The sequence below is a fragment of the Dipodomys spectabilis genome, unplaced genomic scaffold (assembly GCF_019054845.1).
Source record: "Dipodomys spectabilis isolate Male_0828 unplaced genomic scaffold, ASM1905484v1 ptg000207l, whole genome shotgun sequence".
Lineage (NCBI taxonomy): Eukaryota > Metazoa > Chordata > Mammalia > Rodentia > Heteromyidae > Dipodomys > Dipodomys spectabilis.
Window position 1 is genome coordinate 8,833,894 of NW_024870884.1, and position 13,486 is coordinate 8,847,379.

The 13,486-nt window shown below is 36.8% G+C and overlaps 1 protein-coding gene across 1 annotated transcript in view; it reads right to left on the reverse strand.

Moving 5' to 3' along the window:
• The window catches only part of Ctnna3 (catenin alpha 3), a 1,268,549-nt gene that overhangs the window by 594,116 nt on the left and 660,947 nt on the right, over positions 1-13,486 (reverse strand). Inside the window, exon 7 of the mRNA XM_042696520.1 lies at positions 2,413-2,493. Coding sequence (XP_042552454.1) covers positions 2,413-2,493 — 81 coding nt within the window. The remainder of the gene's footprint in view (positions 1-2,412; positions 2,494-13,486) is intronic.

Genomic DNA, 13,486 nt, shown 5'->3' on the forward strand with positions numbered 1-13,486 from the left:
TTTAACTACTAAAAGTAATATACATCAGAATGGAACATGAAGTATTGAGAGGCTGAACAAGTAAAGATAATGAGAGAGAAATACTACAATGAACCTCTCCAATATTGAAAATGATGGATGACTACAAAAATTAGCACATACATGCACATATATGCTATTTCTAGAAGATACACCTTCTGTTATAATATGTAGCTACATCTATATGAGACAGCTCTTGCTTGATCCTGCTCAACTAGAATGGGGTTTGTGACTGAGTTCATCCACAGAATGTGGGTAAAAATAACATCCAGTGACATGACATTGGAGCTCCAAGTGAAGGAAGTCTGGGAGCTTCAATCTCTCTTAGCACTTTGAGACATGTTGTAATGAATTCAGGTTATCTCTATTGGAGAAAGCATGAAGAGTCCTGGAAGATCAAACACTACAGGAAGTGAAAGAACAGGAATAAGCACTAATGCTCCAATTATCCAGCAGAGAGCCCATTGGACTACCATTACATGAGCAATCACAAGAGACCAATCATATAGCTAGAACTAGCATCATGATTTCTATCATCCATGGTGTCCTCTTAAACATTAATAATTTTAAAAAGAAAGAAAGGAGGTGTTGGCCTGTGAAATCATTAGAATATAGTAGCTCTTTACAAACTGTAAACAACTCCTATAAAGAAAGAATTAGTAATTTCCAATGCTATTTCTCTATCTTACTGGTAGCAGTAAGATGGTCACACAAGCATAATTACAATAATACACAGGACACCTGGTTAAATTTGAATTTCAGATAAACAATTTTTTAGCAGAAATATGTCCATGAAATATTTGGAACGTAATTATATTGAAGCATGTTTGTTGCTAATCTGAAATTCAAATTTAACTGGGCATATTGTGCTTTTATTTTCTAAATCGAGTAGTTCAATATGCAAGAAATTGCTTTCTCTTGACTTTTTTTAAAGAAAAATAATAACTCCAAAAGCTTTGGGGGTGTATATGGAGATTAGTTCTTTATATGTAACTTTCTTTATGGCAATATAGATAGAGGAGACAGGGTGAAAAAAGATAGCATTGTAATAAAGAGAGAGGAAAGCTCTAAGGGGTGGAGTTTCTTAGTTCTGGTGAAGGTTTTGAGCCAATCACCCTTCCTCCTCAAGCAAGTCACCTGACCATACTGGTCTGCTTTCTCCTCTGCATCTAAAACACACTGTGCCAATAAGATCCTTTCATCTCTTAAATTCTGTGATTCTAAGTGCTGATCGTAGACACAGAATTCACATTAAGGCCATAAAGTTGAGAAACTGGGATTCTCACCGAACTTAAAATTGTATTTTTACACAGCTATTATTAATGATCTGAGAATCCTTATTTATTCCACTTCTAAATCTGCTTCTGAATTAAAAGATTCCCTAGCAATTTCACTAAATCTTCTCATTTAAAGTACGATAATATATTGCATTAAAAGCTCTTGGTTAAAAAGCTTTGGGTCCCTATTTTATGAGTTAATGGTGGCCAAGTTAATGTGTGGGAAAGGTTTTGGTTAAAGACAGTGGGAAGGAATGGAAATCAGAAGCCTTTGAGATTAGCTAAGGCTTACTAATCCTTGAAAAAAATGAACTGTACCATAATATTAGGTATTTAAATTCTTTAGTGAAATTGTTTCTGACACTTTGTTCTTGATAACCAAGGTTTAAAAGTCGCTTTCACATAAACAGAAAACAATTTTTGAAAGACCTTTAAAACAATCAAAGAGCAATGAATTGGAATCTAAGTTATGCCTGTTTGCTACAAGTACTTGAATAATAAACTCAGTTCTAAGTACAAGATTTTAAACATGAAGTTTGCTTGCTTAGTTGGTACTCTATCACTTGTGCCACATCTCCAGCTTAGCTTTTAATGTGGTTATTTTAGAGATGGAGTCATACTGTCCTTTCTACCTGTACTAGCTTTGAACTACAATCCTCTGGATCTCAGACTTCTGAGCAGCTAGAATTTCAAGCATGAGCCACTGGCACCCCACTAAACTGAGTTTCTCAAGTCATAAAAATCAAATTGTCAATCTTCCCTAAAATTTTAGTAGGTACCAAACAATGATACGCATTTATTTAATCATCAAAGCACTACTGTATATTTCTAATTCCATGTCATAGATTCACAGAAGACTGAAGACATGGACTCCAGGCCTGAGGTCTCAAATCAGATTAGGACAGATCTAGAATAGGAATGTAGGTCTGCATGACATGGAGACATACATTATTTCTTCTACTTTTTATGTTTGTCCCAAACATGGCATATAGATGTGGAAAATAGATACTCACTCTTCTTATTTCCCATTCAAAATTAATTTTAAAGGAACAAGAGCAAGAATTAAGTATTACAGCAATTAACCAAAGCTTCCTTTTTCATGATAGTGTCGTCTAACCTGTCTGCGAAGGTCTCTGGTCTTCCTGCACATGTTGTCTATAGCGGCATTCAGAGTATTGTTCCTTTCTTTTTTTCCAGTCTGTAAGGGAGAAAGAAAAATGACATAAGCAATGGTACCAAATTACTCTTTATCACTTCGCAATTTGCTTTCTAAATTTCCTGAAAATAACAGCTTGAAAATTCAAGAATAGTTTGCAAAACTGCTATGATATTTCATATGATTCATGAGCATTTCACTTAAGACTAAGTAGGATGGTGATTAAAGCTCACATTATTTTCTTCTTTAAGCTTCTGTAATATTTCTGATACAGTTTGGTTGGATTCATTGTGGCAGGAGGCAGAGCGTTATCTCCATGAAACTCTGATCTTCATTCTTAACAAGTCAACTCTTTAAACGCTAAGCATGCAATTAGCTTAAAAGCATTAGGTGCCCAATTTGTCAACTTCTGTGGGAGTTTCTGAAGTCATTTTCACGGTGTATTGTGTAAGTTATGCAGAGCCATATTGGAGTTTTGCTAAACACTAAATAAAATATGCAGTGCAAATTCATACAATTTACGAAAGCTGACCACAATTTGAGCTGACAACATTCCAAGAACAAATTGTTTTTAGTAAGAACTGAATGCTGTTTTTTGGCTCTTTAAGATAATTTGAACAACACCTTTTCATCCTCTGAGCAGAAGAGTTCTCTCGGTTATATCTTTAACCTAGCTCTTTTGGCTACTAAGCACATTGAGAGTCACCTTCACTGATATTTTCATATTTTTTTTCTGGGAGACAAATGGGTTGAATCTAATCATACTTTTTCAGTGATATCTTGTATAAAAGAGATTGGGGGGAAATTCAGTATGTAATTCACCTCCAGGAAAATTGCTGCTCTTAAATTAATAAACTGAAAAGGGCCCTGGAGAAAAAAAAGACCTTGAAAATCTGGAAGATAAGTTTCAGCCACAGATACAAAAGGGAGTTTACAACACAAACTGCTCACAAGGAGAAACTGAGGCAAAGCACATACAGGTAGGAAAGACACTTAACACTCTCCCCGATGACTAAACTCATACATAAATCCACACATTTGGATGAAAAGACTCCTTCACAAAACATTCAAAACCACCTGGACCCTGTCCTAATTCCCTCTTCAGTCATTCCTGCTGCTCCCTCTTCTCAAGCACTATCATGAGCAATAGAAATATTCCTATGCTTCCCTCTTTCATTTTGCCTCACAGTTACATAAAAAGATACCTTTGATATTAGAGAAAATCTCCAAAATACCTTTGAAACGGTTGCTATTCCTCATGGTTCCCACAAAGAATTCCCTCAGTGACCCTGAGTAAACCCTCTTGGGCACCAGTGGCTCACACCTGTAATCCAATCTACTCAGGAGGCTGAGATCTGAGGATCTTGGTTCAAAGCCAGTCTGAGCAGGAAAGTCAGTGAGACTCATCTCCAATTAACCACCAGAAAACTGGAAGTGGTGCTGTGGCTCAAGTGGTAGAGCACTAGCCTTGAGCTGAAGAGCACAGGGACAGAGCTCAAGCCCAGAGTTCAAGCCCCACGACCAAAAAAAAAGTAAACGCTGGGCTGGGAAGGTGGCTCAGTGGTTAAAAGCGCTTGCTTTGCATGCCTGAGGCCCTGGGTTCGATTCCTCAGCACCACATAAGAAAAAAGCCGGAAGTGGCACTGTGGCTCAAGTGGTAGAGTGCTAGCCTTGAGCTGAAGAGCTGAGGGACAGCATCCAGGCCTAGAGTTCAGGCCCCATGACCGGACCCCAAAAAAAAAAAAAAAAAAAAAAAGTAAACGCTTACTCACTTCAGTTGCATTTTCCCGATTTACATATTCTATTTTTTGTGCATGATAATAACCCTTCCAGTTCCATTAGAATGGTGATATTCTCTATCAAGTACAATTTTTTAAGTATATATTTTTTTAAATTTTTCATTGTTAAGGTGATGTACAGAGGGGTTACAATTACATAAGTAAAAAAAAATTATATTCCCATTACTCACATAAGACATTGACTGAAGTTGCTAAATTAACTTTAGTCAAGTACAGCTAAAGTCCTTTATTAACTATAGTTGCTAGTTCCCACTGTTGGTTATAGACAGATTTTTGTCAGTAGCTGTGTTACTAATATTGAAGGTGTAAAAAGTGACCACCATTTGAGATCATCCTGTATACCCCAAGATGTCTAGCACCCATGAACCCATCTCTACAAAACCCCCATAACAATACTGAGGCACACTAGTGCATCTATGTTGGCATTACACACTTTCAGCCATGACCTATGGGGAACCATAGTAGAGTCTGTCTATATATGTGAACATGGCCTAGTCTATGTCTAGTGAGAGGAGAGGAGGGGAAAGGGGAGTGAGAAATGGAGATGGTGGTGTTGGGTCTTTCCACGGAGCACAAATAAAGTTCTGGGTAACAGATAACAGAGCTATGATGGCAATGTACCCACATGAAATCAGTGACCACATTCATACTTCCTGCCCAGTCATCTCCACACTATCAGTACAGAACGTGAAGAGTTAATCCAGGGCCTGCATAAGCAATGACTTAAAAAGATACACAGTGGGCTGAGAGACAGTTTCTAATTTTATCTGAAGAGACTCCCTAGCCTAGTCCTTATTCTCCAGTTGCATGCCTTATTACCTAGTGGTTACATCTCTTTCTACCTTGTAAAAGCAGAGATTGTTTAAAAAAAAAGAAGAAAAGAAAAACAAAGAAAGGATAGGAGTTGAGCCAAAGAGATGACCTACACCTCTTCAAACCCACCCCTCATAATCACAGGAATGACCAGGGGAGAGTCCTGTGGCTGTAAGAACTCATGGGCTCCTACGGTGTGATTTATCAGAACACCTAAAAGATGTCAGCCTTCTCAGACCTGGCAGCAGAAGCACGCAAAACTTTAATAAAGGATGACAAGAAGTGACAGGGTGAGGGGATTTCAATAAGGGCTATAAAGATGACTTCCTAATTTCTACCCAGAGCTTGACCTTAGTTTAAAGTGTTTCATTGGGTCAAAGACACTTTGTTCTCTAGGTAAAAATGAACAGTCCCTACCGCTACAAGAAGTGCAAACTGCTTCCTTCTTTTCCTTCCATTCCTCTCCCACCCCTACCCCAGCTTCTTTTTCATCTCCAGTTTTTTATTTAGTGTCACTCGCTCTATTTATCTGGATTTATTTGACTTCATTTGATCCATTTTATGCCTCTTTATTCCTTTTGCATGGCATAAAAATAAATAAAGCAAGGAGAACTAGTCCTAGCCAGTTTAAAAGCCCTCATTCCTTCTGTTTTCGCAGCCTTAACAAATCACCAAGCAATGAGCTCGGAATGAAGGAGAATTCTACATTATGAGGTAAGGGATAAAAAGGGCAGACTATTAAAACAACCACAGATAGCAGTCAGAACCTGCCAATGTCCCAAGACCTTACAAAGAGGACTCTTCTTGAAGGAGCAGCATGAAGTTAGCCCAGGCCTGCTGATGGAAAAGGGGTAGTTCTTGGGGAGTGCAAGGGAAAAGGTCATGAAGAAAGTCAGGAAGGCACAGGTCACCACTGACAGGGGAAACAGTTACATACTTATCAGTAAATACGTTACTGAGAAGTAGAGACTTCAAAAGAGCAGTCTGCTCATGGCCTTCTTCAATGGAATTTTATTAAAATCATTGCCAGTGGTGGCTCATGCCTAAAATCCCTAGCTACTCAGGAGACTAAGATCTGAGGACTGAAGTTCAAAGCCAGCCCTGGCAGACAAATCTATAAGACTCTTATCTCCAATTAACCAGCAAAAAAGCCAGAATTGTAGGAGGTTGTGAGCTCTTTTCTTTTTTTCCTGGCTCAAGTGGTGGAATATCTGCTGTGAATGAAAAAGTAGAAAAAGAGCATGAAGCCTGGGGCCTGGAGTTAAAATCACACTACCATGATCACCCCCAATTAGTATTGCACTGCCCCGACATGATCTGAGCTTGTGCCTGCATAATCTTTTTTGTAGGTCGTGGGGCTTAAACTATGGGCCTGGGCACTGTCCCTGAGCTCTTCAGCTCAAAGCGAGTGCTCTTCCACTTGAGCCACAGCGCCACCTCTAGTTTTCTGGTAGTTAATTGGAGATAAGAGTCTCACAGACTTATTTGCCTGGGCTGGCTTTGAACCGTGATTTCAGACCTCAGCCTCCTGAGAAGCTATGAATACAGGTGTGAGCCACCAGCGTCCAGCTTAAACTTAGTGATGAGTATTTTTGTCGATTCTGTCTCTTCATTGCTTCTATATAACTAACCCTCCAAGTACTTACTCTAGAGTAAAATAAAAAATGATGCCTAAGTATTTTCTTTCTTTGCCTTAAAACCCTTCACTCTACCCTCATCGCTGATGAAGTTAGACACAAAACCTTGATTAAAGCCACTTTACTTTTTAGCTATTAAGGAAACATCTTAATTGATTGTTGTGTTTTCTATATACTATCATCCCAATGGAAGGATTCTGTTTGTAAGAAACCATTTTCTCTGCTTGCTTCCTATTTTTCTAATTATAGACAGCTTTCAAGATATAATTCAATTACTAAATTTTACAAAATGTTAATCTTCTGTGTTGGAATTCATCACTTTTCCAACATATTTTCTGCTACTTCTTACAATTCTCTTATATTACTTGCCTTAATATTTAGTCCATAATAGTCAATAAATTTTCATTATATATTCTATGACAGATACTACATAAGAATCAGCTATTCTATTAGACTTAGTGCTGGCCTTTGAAGCACACATAACTAGTGATCAAAATAGACATAGAACACAAAGCTTAACAGAAGTATCCAGTGTGACACAGAGGTTGATGAGATCAGCACTCTCAAGGAAGACACAGGAACCATTCCTGGCAAGGTTACAATGCTATCCCAAAGGATGTAAGGCAGGTAAAGGTGTGCTCAGACCATTCTGGGGAACAGAGATAGTATGAACAAAGGTCCTTAAAGTTTATTTGGTAACCAATTTAACATGAGCTAGGGAGGTCTGATCCTGGAGGCATTTGCCACATTGAGAAATGAGATTAGACCCCCAGACAATCAGGAGTCGTACAATTTAATTGACTAAGCGATACAGTCCAAAGGTATGAAATGAGCTGGAGTTTACATTCTGATTCAAAGAGATCCCCAGTCTGGCAAAAGAATTCAATAGTCACAGCAATAGTCCACAAGAGCAATGAGAAATGCTCAAAGTAATGCAATGGCAAGTTGGTATAAAGGCACATGAGAGACTCAAGCACTCTGTGTGAGTACCAGGTAAGGACTGGCAGGTGTTGACAGATGTGGGGAACAGAATTATCTAGGCAGATGACTGGCTAGAATGTTGCTGTGACCTAAAATCATCAATAACCAGGTCAACTTGAGATTGATCATTTTTGTTTGGAAATTGTTGAAGGACCTATAGAGAATTTGCATTAATTTTGTCCTATTTATTGCTGATCTACATAGTCACCCATCTCTTTCTCTCTCTCTCTCCCTCTCTCTCTCTCTCATGCACACATACACACACACAACACACACACACACACACACACCGTATTACCTTCTTATACACATGTTTTTCCTCATATCATCAAGCACAACACTTAGAGATGGCAACAAGTTATTTTTTGGTTAATAGATAAGTGGAATTGTGTATAAGACTGGCACATCTGTATTTCTGTGCCTTAATTTCCAAACCTGTAGTTTTTATTATAAACATTTTTATCGTTATTGTAAGGTTGATATACAGAGGGGTTGCAAGTCACATGTAAGGTACTGAGTTCATTTCTTTTTGAAGTATCACCTCTTGCCTCCTTTCCTCCCATTTTTTCCCTCCTGTCTCCCCTCCCCCACAAGTTACATAGTTCATTTTCAACCTAGTGTCTAGTGAGGATCCGTGCTGCATTTGTTCACCATTTCCATGCTTCTCCGCCCCTTTCCAAAACAGATAAACTGACATACAAGACAAAAGTACAGAACTCAAAACCAGTGACAAATGATAACAATAAAGCAAAATAACAAAAAAGCCTCTTGTTTCCATTTCCTGGAGTTCTTTTCAATAAGTATCATTTATATTATCATATGTATATAGTTATTGAGCCTATTTTATCTTCTCCTAAGACTATTCTGTAAAAGTTTGTTTCCAACACATTCCTATGTCCCTTCTATAACAGGGTCACATTTTCTGAAGAAAAAAAAAGACATATAGAATAATACGTTGCTTTATTCCACTATTTCTTGCTTTGAGAGGCATTGAAAATGTGTTGAAATGTGCAAGATATAAAATCACAATAATACAAATAAAGAGAGATACCTGAAGAAGGAAGACGATTATGCTCACCTCAGAAAGCTTCAAATACTGAGGCATCAGGATTAAAGAAAATGATAATGTACCAAATTCATAATCAAATGAAACTGTGTAGTGGGTCTCTGTGTAGAATTTAAACAACAGGAAAATATTTTTTGTTGTTTTGTTGGTTTTTTTATGTGCATGCCATTTTACTCAAGGTTTTAAAATGAAACATTTTTCCTTTTATTGTAAAATCTTTATTTCATGATAAACTTGAAATATGATCCCTTAAACTTAGTTATTCTCTGTAGAAGTGGCTTTGAAAAATATTTTATGCTTAACAAATGGCAGAAGAGCAGATTCCAGTTCACATTTTTTTCCAGCATGAGAGATATACAAATAGACAAGCAAAAAAATATAAAATCCCTCTTTTTAGAATACAAGTGTAGTAAGTGGCACATTAGAAAAGACACTCTGATTGGGTATGCCCAATAAACTCTGAAGTAGGAGCTATGATATGGAAATGAAACTAAAATAAAGAGTTAACTCTGATATTTTAAATAGGATCTTTAAAAAGAAACACAGGCTGCATGGTTTCTCTCACTTGTAGTAACTAGGATGTGCCTGTAAGTCTACAAATAAACCCAACGGATAGTAAGACAAATAATTACCTGGACATGATTAACAGCAGTCTAAATTCACACAATGAGACCAAAGGAGGATATTCTTAGGAGAGGATCACAAGGGCTCAATAGCTATGTGCACATGATCAAATATAATGATGTTTATCAAAATGAACTCCAAGAAATGAAAGCAAGAGGATTTTGTTGTTGTTTGCAGTTCTTTTGTTTTTCTTTTCTTCTTTCCTTGTTACTTTGGGTTATTACCTTTTGTCACTGTTCTTGATTTCTGTATCCTTTGTCTTATATGTAAGTTTATCTAATTTAGGGAGGAGAAGCGGAAGCACAGAAACAGTAGGACAAAGGGTGAACCAATTCAACACTATGGACTCTATGTTGGAAATACATATACAACTTGAGGGGAGGGAAAGAAGAAGGGAGCAAAACTGGGAAAGAAGAAGGGAGCAAAACTGGGAAAGAAGAAGGATGAGGGTGACACTATTCAAGGAAAGGACATTTCCTCACTACCTGACTTATGTAGCTGTAATCCCTCTATAATCACATATTCAGTAATATTTTTTAAAGACATATAGTCTTTACTTGACTTACATAACTATAACCCCTTTATACATAACCTTTATACTAACAATAAAACTTATTTCAATTTAATTTTTATAAAAGTAAATGTGTGAGAATAGAATAAAACTACTAGAAGAAAACAGGAGGAATGCTTCAGAACATGTAAGGATTTTGAGAAGAGGACCCCAAAAGCACAAGAAACAAAAGCACAATTTAAACCAAGCTCCTGAACAAGGAAGGAAAGGGAAGAATGCAGAGCAGGAAAATATATTTGCAGTATCTACTTTTGACAAGAAACTAATATCCAAAATATTTAAGGAATTACAAAAGCTCAATTGCAAAAACAAAAACTGATTAAAATGAGCAACAGAACTAAGTAGAATATCTCAAGGAGGGCATTTAAGTATCCAATAGCTATACTTTTAACATTATTAATTTTAACATCATTACCAGAGATATTGAAATTAAAGATAAAAAACTGCAAAGATTTACACCTCACTTCAGTATAAATGACTAGTACCCAGACAACAAAAGATAGCAAATACTGATAAGGATGTGGATACAGAAAAGAAAAAACCTTTGTCTTATCGTCTAAATTATCAACTTTAACCCTATAATTTTATATAAACTATAATAAACACCATAGTGCATATATATGTAAATAATATGTATATATTATATATATACACACACATACACATGGAAACACAATGTAGCAACTGGAACCCAATTAATAGCTATGAAAAATGAATAAGTGAAAGAATGGCTAACAATGATTCTACTAATAGTAAATAATATTCAAACTATTTTGTAAATAAAAATTAGTAGTTGTATTTTCAATGTGTGTGTGTGTGTGTGTGTGTGTGTATCCTGGGTCTTGAACTCAGGGCCTGGTGTGTGTGTATGTGTATGTGTGTGTTGATCCTGGGTCTTGAACTCAGGACCTGGGTGTGTGTGTGTGTGTGTGTGTGTGTGTTGATCCTGGGTCTTGAACTCAGGACCTGGGGTGTGTGTGTGTGTGTGTGTGTGTGTGTGTGTGTGTACGCCAGACCAAGCCTGAGGCCTGGCCAGGGCCTGGGCACTGTCTCTGAGCATTTTTTTCATGCTCAAGACTAGTATTCTACCACTTGAGCTTCAGCTCTAGTTCCAGCTTTTTGGTAGTTAATTGGAAGTAAGAGTCTCTCAGACTTTCCTGCCCATCCTGGCTTCAAATTGAGATTCTCAGATCTCAGCCTCCTGAGTAGCTAGGATTATAAGCCAATGCCTGGCTTAGTGGTTATATTTTTAACACAAGTAATTAACATCCATTGTTAGTTGTCAAATACTCTATTTAATCAATATTTTATTTTAAAATCTGTTGTCATTATAAATTTGCATGAGGATGCAATCTAATCTTTGGATCCAAAAATGGCAATTTTCACATAAATCTGATGGGTGATCTTATTGAATCACAAACCTTGCTCTTAATCTCGAATCTCCTTAGTATTTTTTAAACAAGCCAGTGTCAAGAATATCTCTTTAGTCCTTCCCATCTCTAACCCTGTGTCATGCTAGATTTCTATGGGTAAGTTATCAAGTCAGCAATTATGTAAGAACTGAGAGTTCTGCACTTTACCCAGTTGCCTATGTTCTCCTACCAGAGATGCCTCTGAAAAAAGAAAAAGAAAAAAAAAGATATACAGCTAGGTACATATGCACATAAAATGATGTTAATTGAGATGATCTCCACGAAATGGAAATAAGAGGGCATTTTGTGATTGTTTTGTTTTTCTCTTTTTATCGTTTTTTTAGTGTATTGTTTGCAGTTATTTCTTTTATCTTTCTTTTTTCTCCTCTGGTTTATTCCCCGTGGTCTGTTTATCATTTCAGTACCCTTTGTCTTATATATAAGGTTATCTGCTTTTGGGAAGGGAAGGGGAATCACAGAAACTAAAGGACAAAGAAGGAGCCAATACATCAGTGATATTCACTAAACACTATGTTGGAAATGAACTTTACAACTGGGGGATGGGGAATCGGGGGGAGGGAATGCAGGAGAAGACAAGGGAGGGTATTACACCGCTCAAAAAGAAAGGTACTCATTACCTTATTTATGTAACTGTAACCCCTTTGTATATCACTTTTACAATAAAATAAAAGTCTTAAAGCTATATCTATGTGTTTGCGTTGCAAAAGAAAAAATTAAACTATTTGATTTGGTACTCATCACCTCTGAGCCCCAAAGTCCCACAAAAAACAGCCTACTCTTAAAAAAAAAAATCAAGTCATGTGTTTGAGCCAGGATAGATACAAAGATGACCCATCCCTGTGGTAACTTTCAAAGAGACTGGAAGTGTCAGGAGTGACCTTGTAATTTGTTGCCTAAAATCATTAGCTCCTAGGGAAGTGAAAGGGGGCATGAGGAAGAGTAATAGAGGGTAAATAGGATGAAAGAGCATTGCATGCATGCATGCAAGTGTCATAATGAAACCCTCACTGTGCAGCAATTAACATACCCCACTGAAAACTTTCAGAATTTTCACCTCAGGCTACTATGTATTACAATAATTTGCCTTCAATCCCTATATCCCATTTTTTTCTCTCTTCTTGTTAAGAGTTTCTTGTTTACTACACAACTTTGGAGCCCACAATTGTTCTTAATAGGAGGAGTTTAAGATATACTGACCACTAATTTCAGTAATTTGGCATTCAACTAAACTCACTGTAATCCCTGCTCTAATGGGACCCATAGCTTGCTAGCTCCTAGGTCAGTGAATGATCCCAGAGATTGCTGCAGTTAATGTAAACAAAGGAAGAAGGTTCAAATCTGAAGGTCTCCCAGAGGTTTAAGGCAGGATCTAAAGCTATTAGGTACACTAATGGTCCCTAATGCTTGTCCCAAAACCCAAGCAGTGAAAATAGAAAAATAAAGTTAATCAAGTTATTTACCCATAAGAACTGCCTTTTTCCTGAGAGAATTTCAGTTTTTATTTTAAAGTTCCTGTCTTGTCTTTCATATTAAGTGCTAATCTATAAGTATTTATTTGATATAGGAAAAGAATAAAAGTCTGTCAGTCTCATTGTGTGTGTGTGTGTGTGTGTGTGTGTGTGTGTGTGTGTGTGTGTGTGTGTATTATTTACTATTGTTTCTAACTTGTTTGAATACATATATAACTCAGGGGATCAATGGTGTTAAAATTAAATTTTAAAATTCAATTTACAATAAAAATACACCAAAAATTCTGACTGGCCTATAATCAAAATTGATCAATCGGCCAGCTGTGAAATTGGTATGTAAACAGAGCTTGAAATAAATCTGCTTTTGAAACTGTACTTAATTTTTCTCAGATAGCTCAAGAATTTTCTATCAATGTTATTGAATTTAAGGGTGAACTTGATCATAGTACCATCTATAAAGACATGGAAAAATCACTATGAAACCCCTTCATACATTAATGTATACTAACAAATGAACAAGTAAGTAATATCACAGTTAGGGGTTGGGATCATTGGTCAAGTGTCATCCAAGTTTACATAACATACATGAGACTGTTGTTCACTTTTCAAGACTGAAAATTGCTTAAATAAATAAAAATCAGT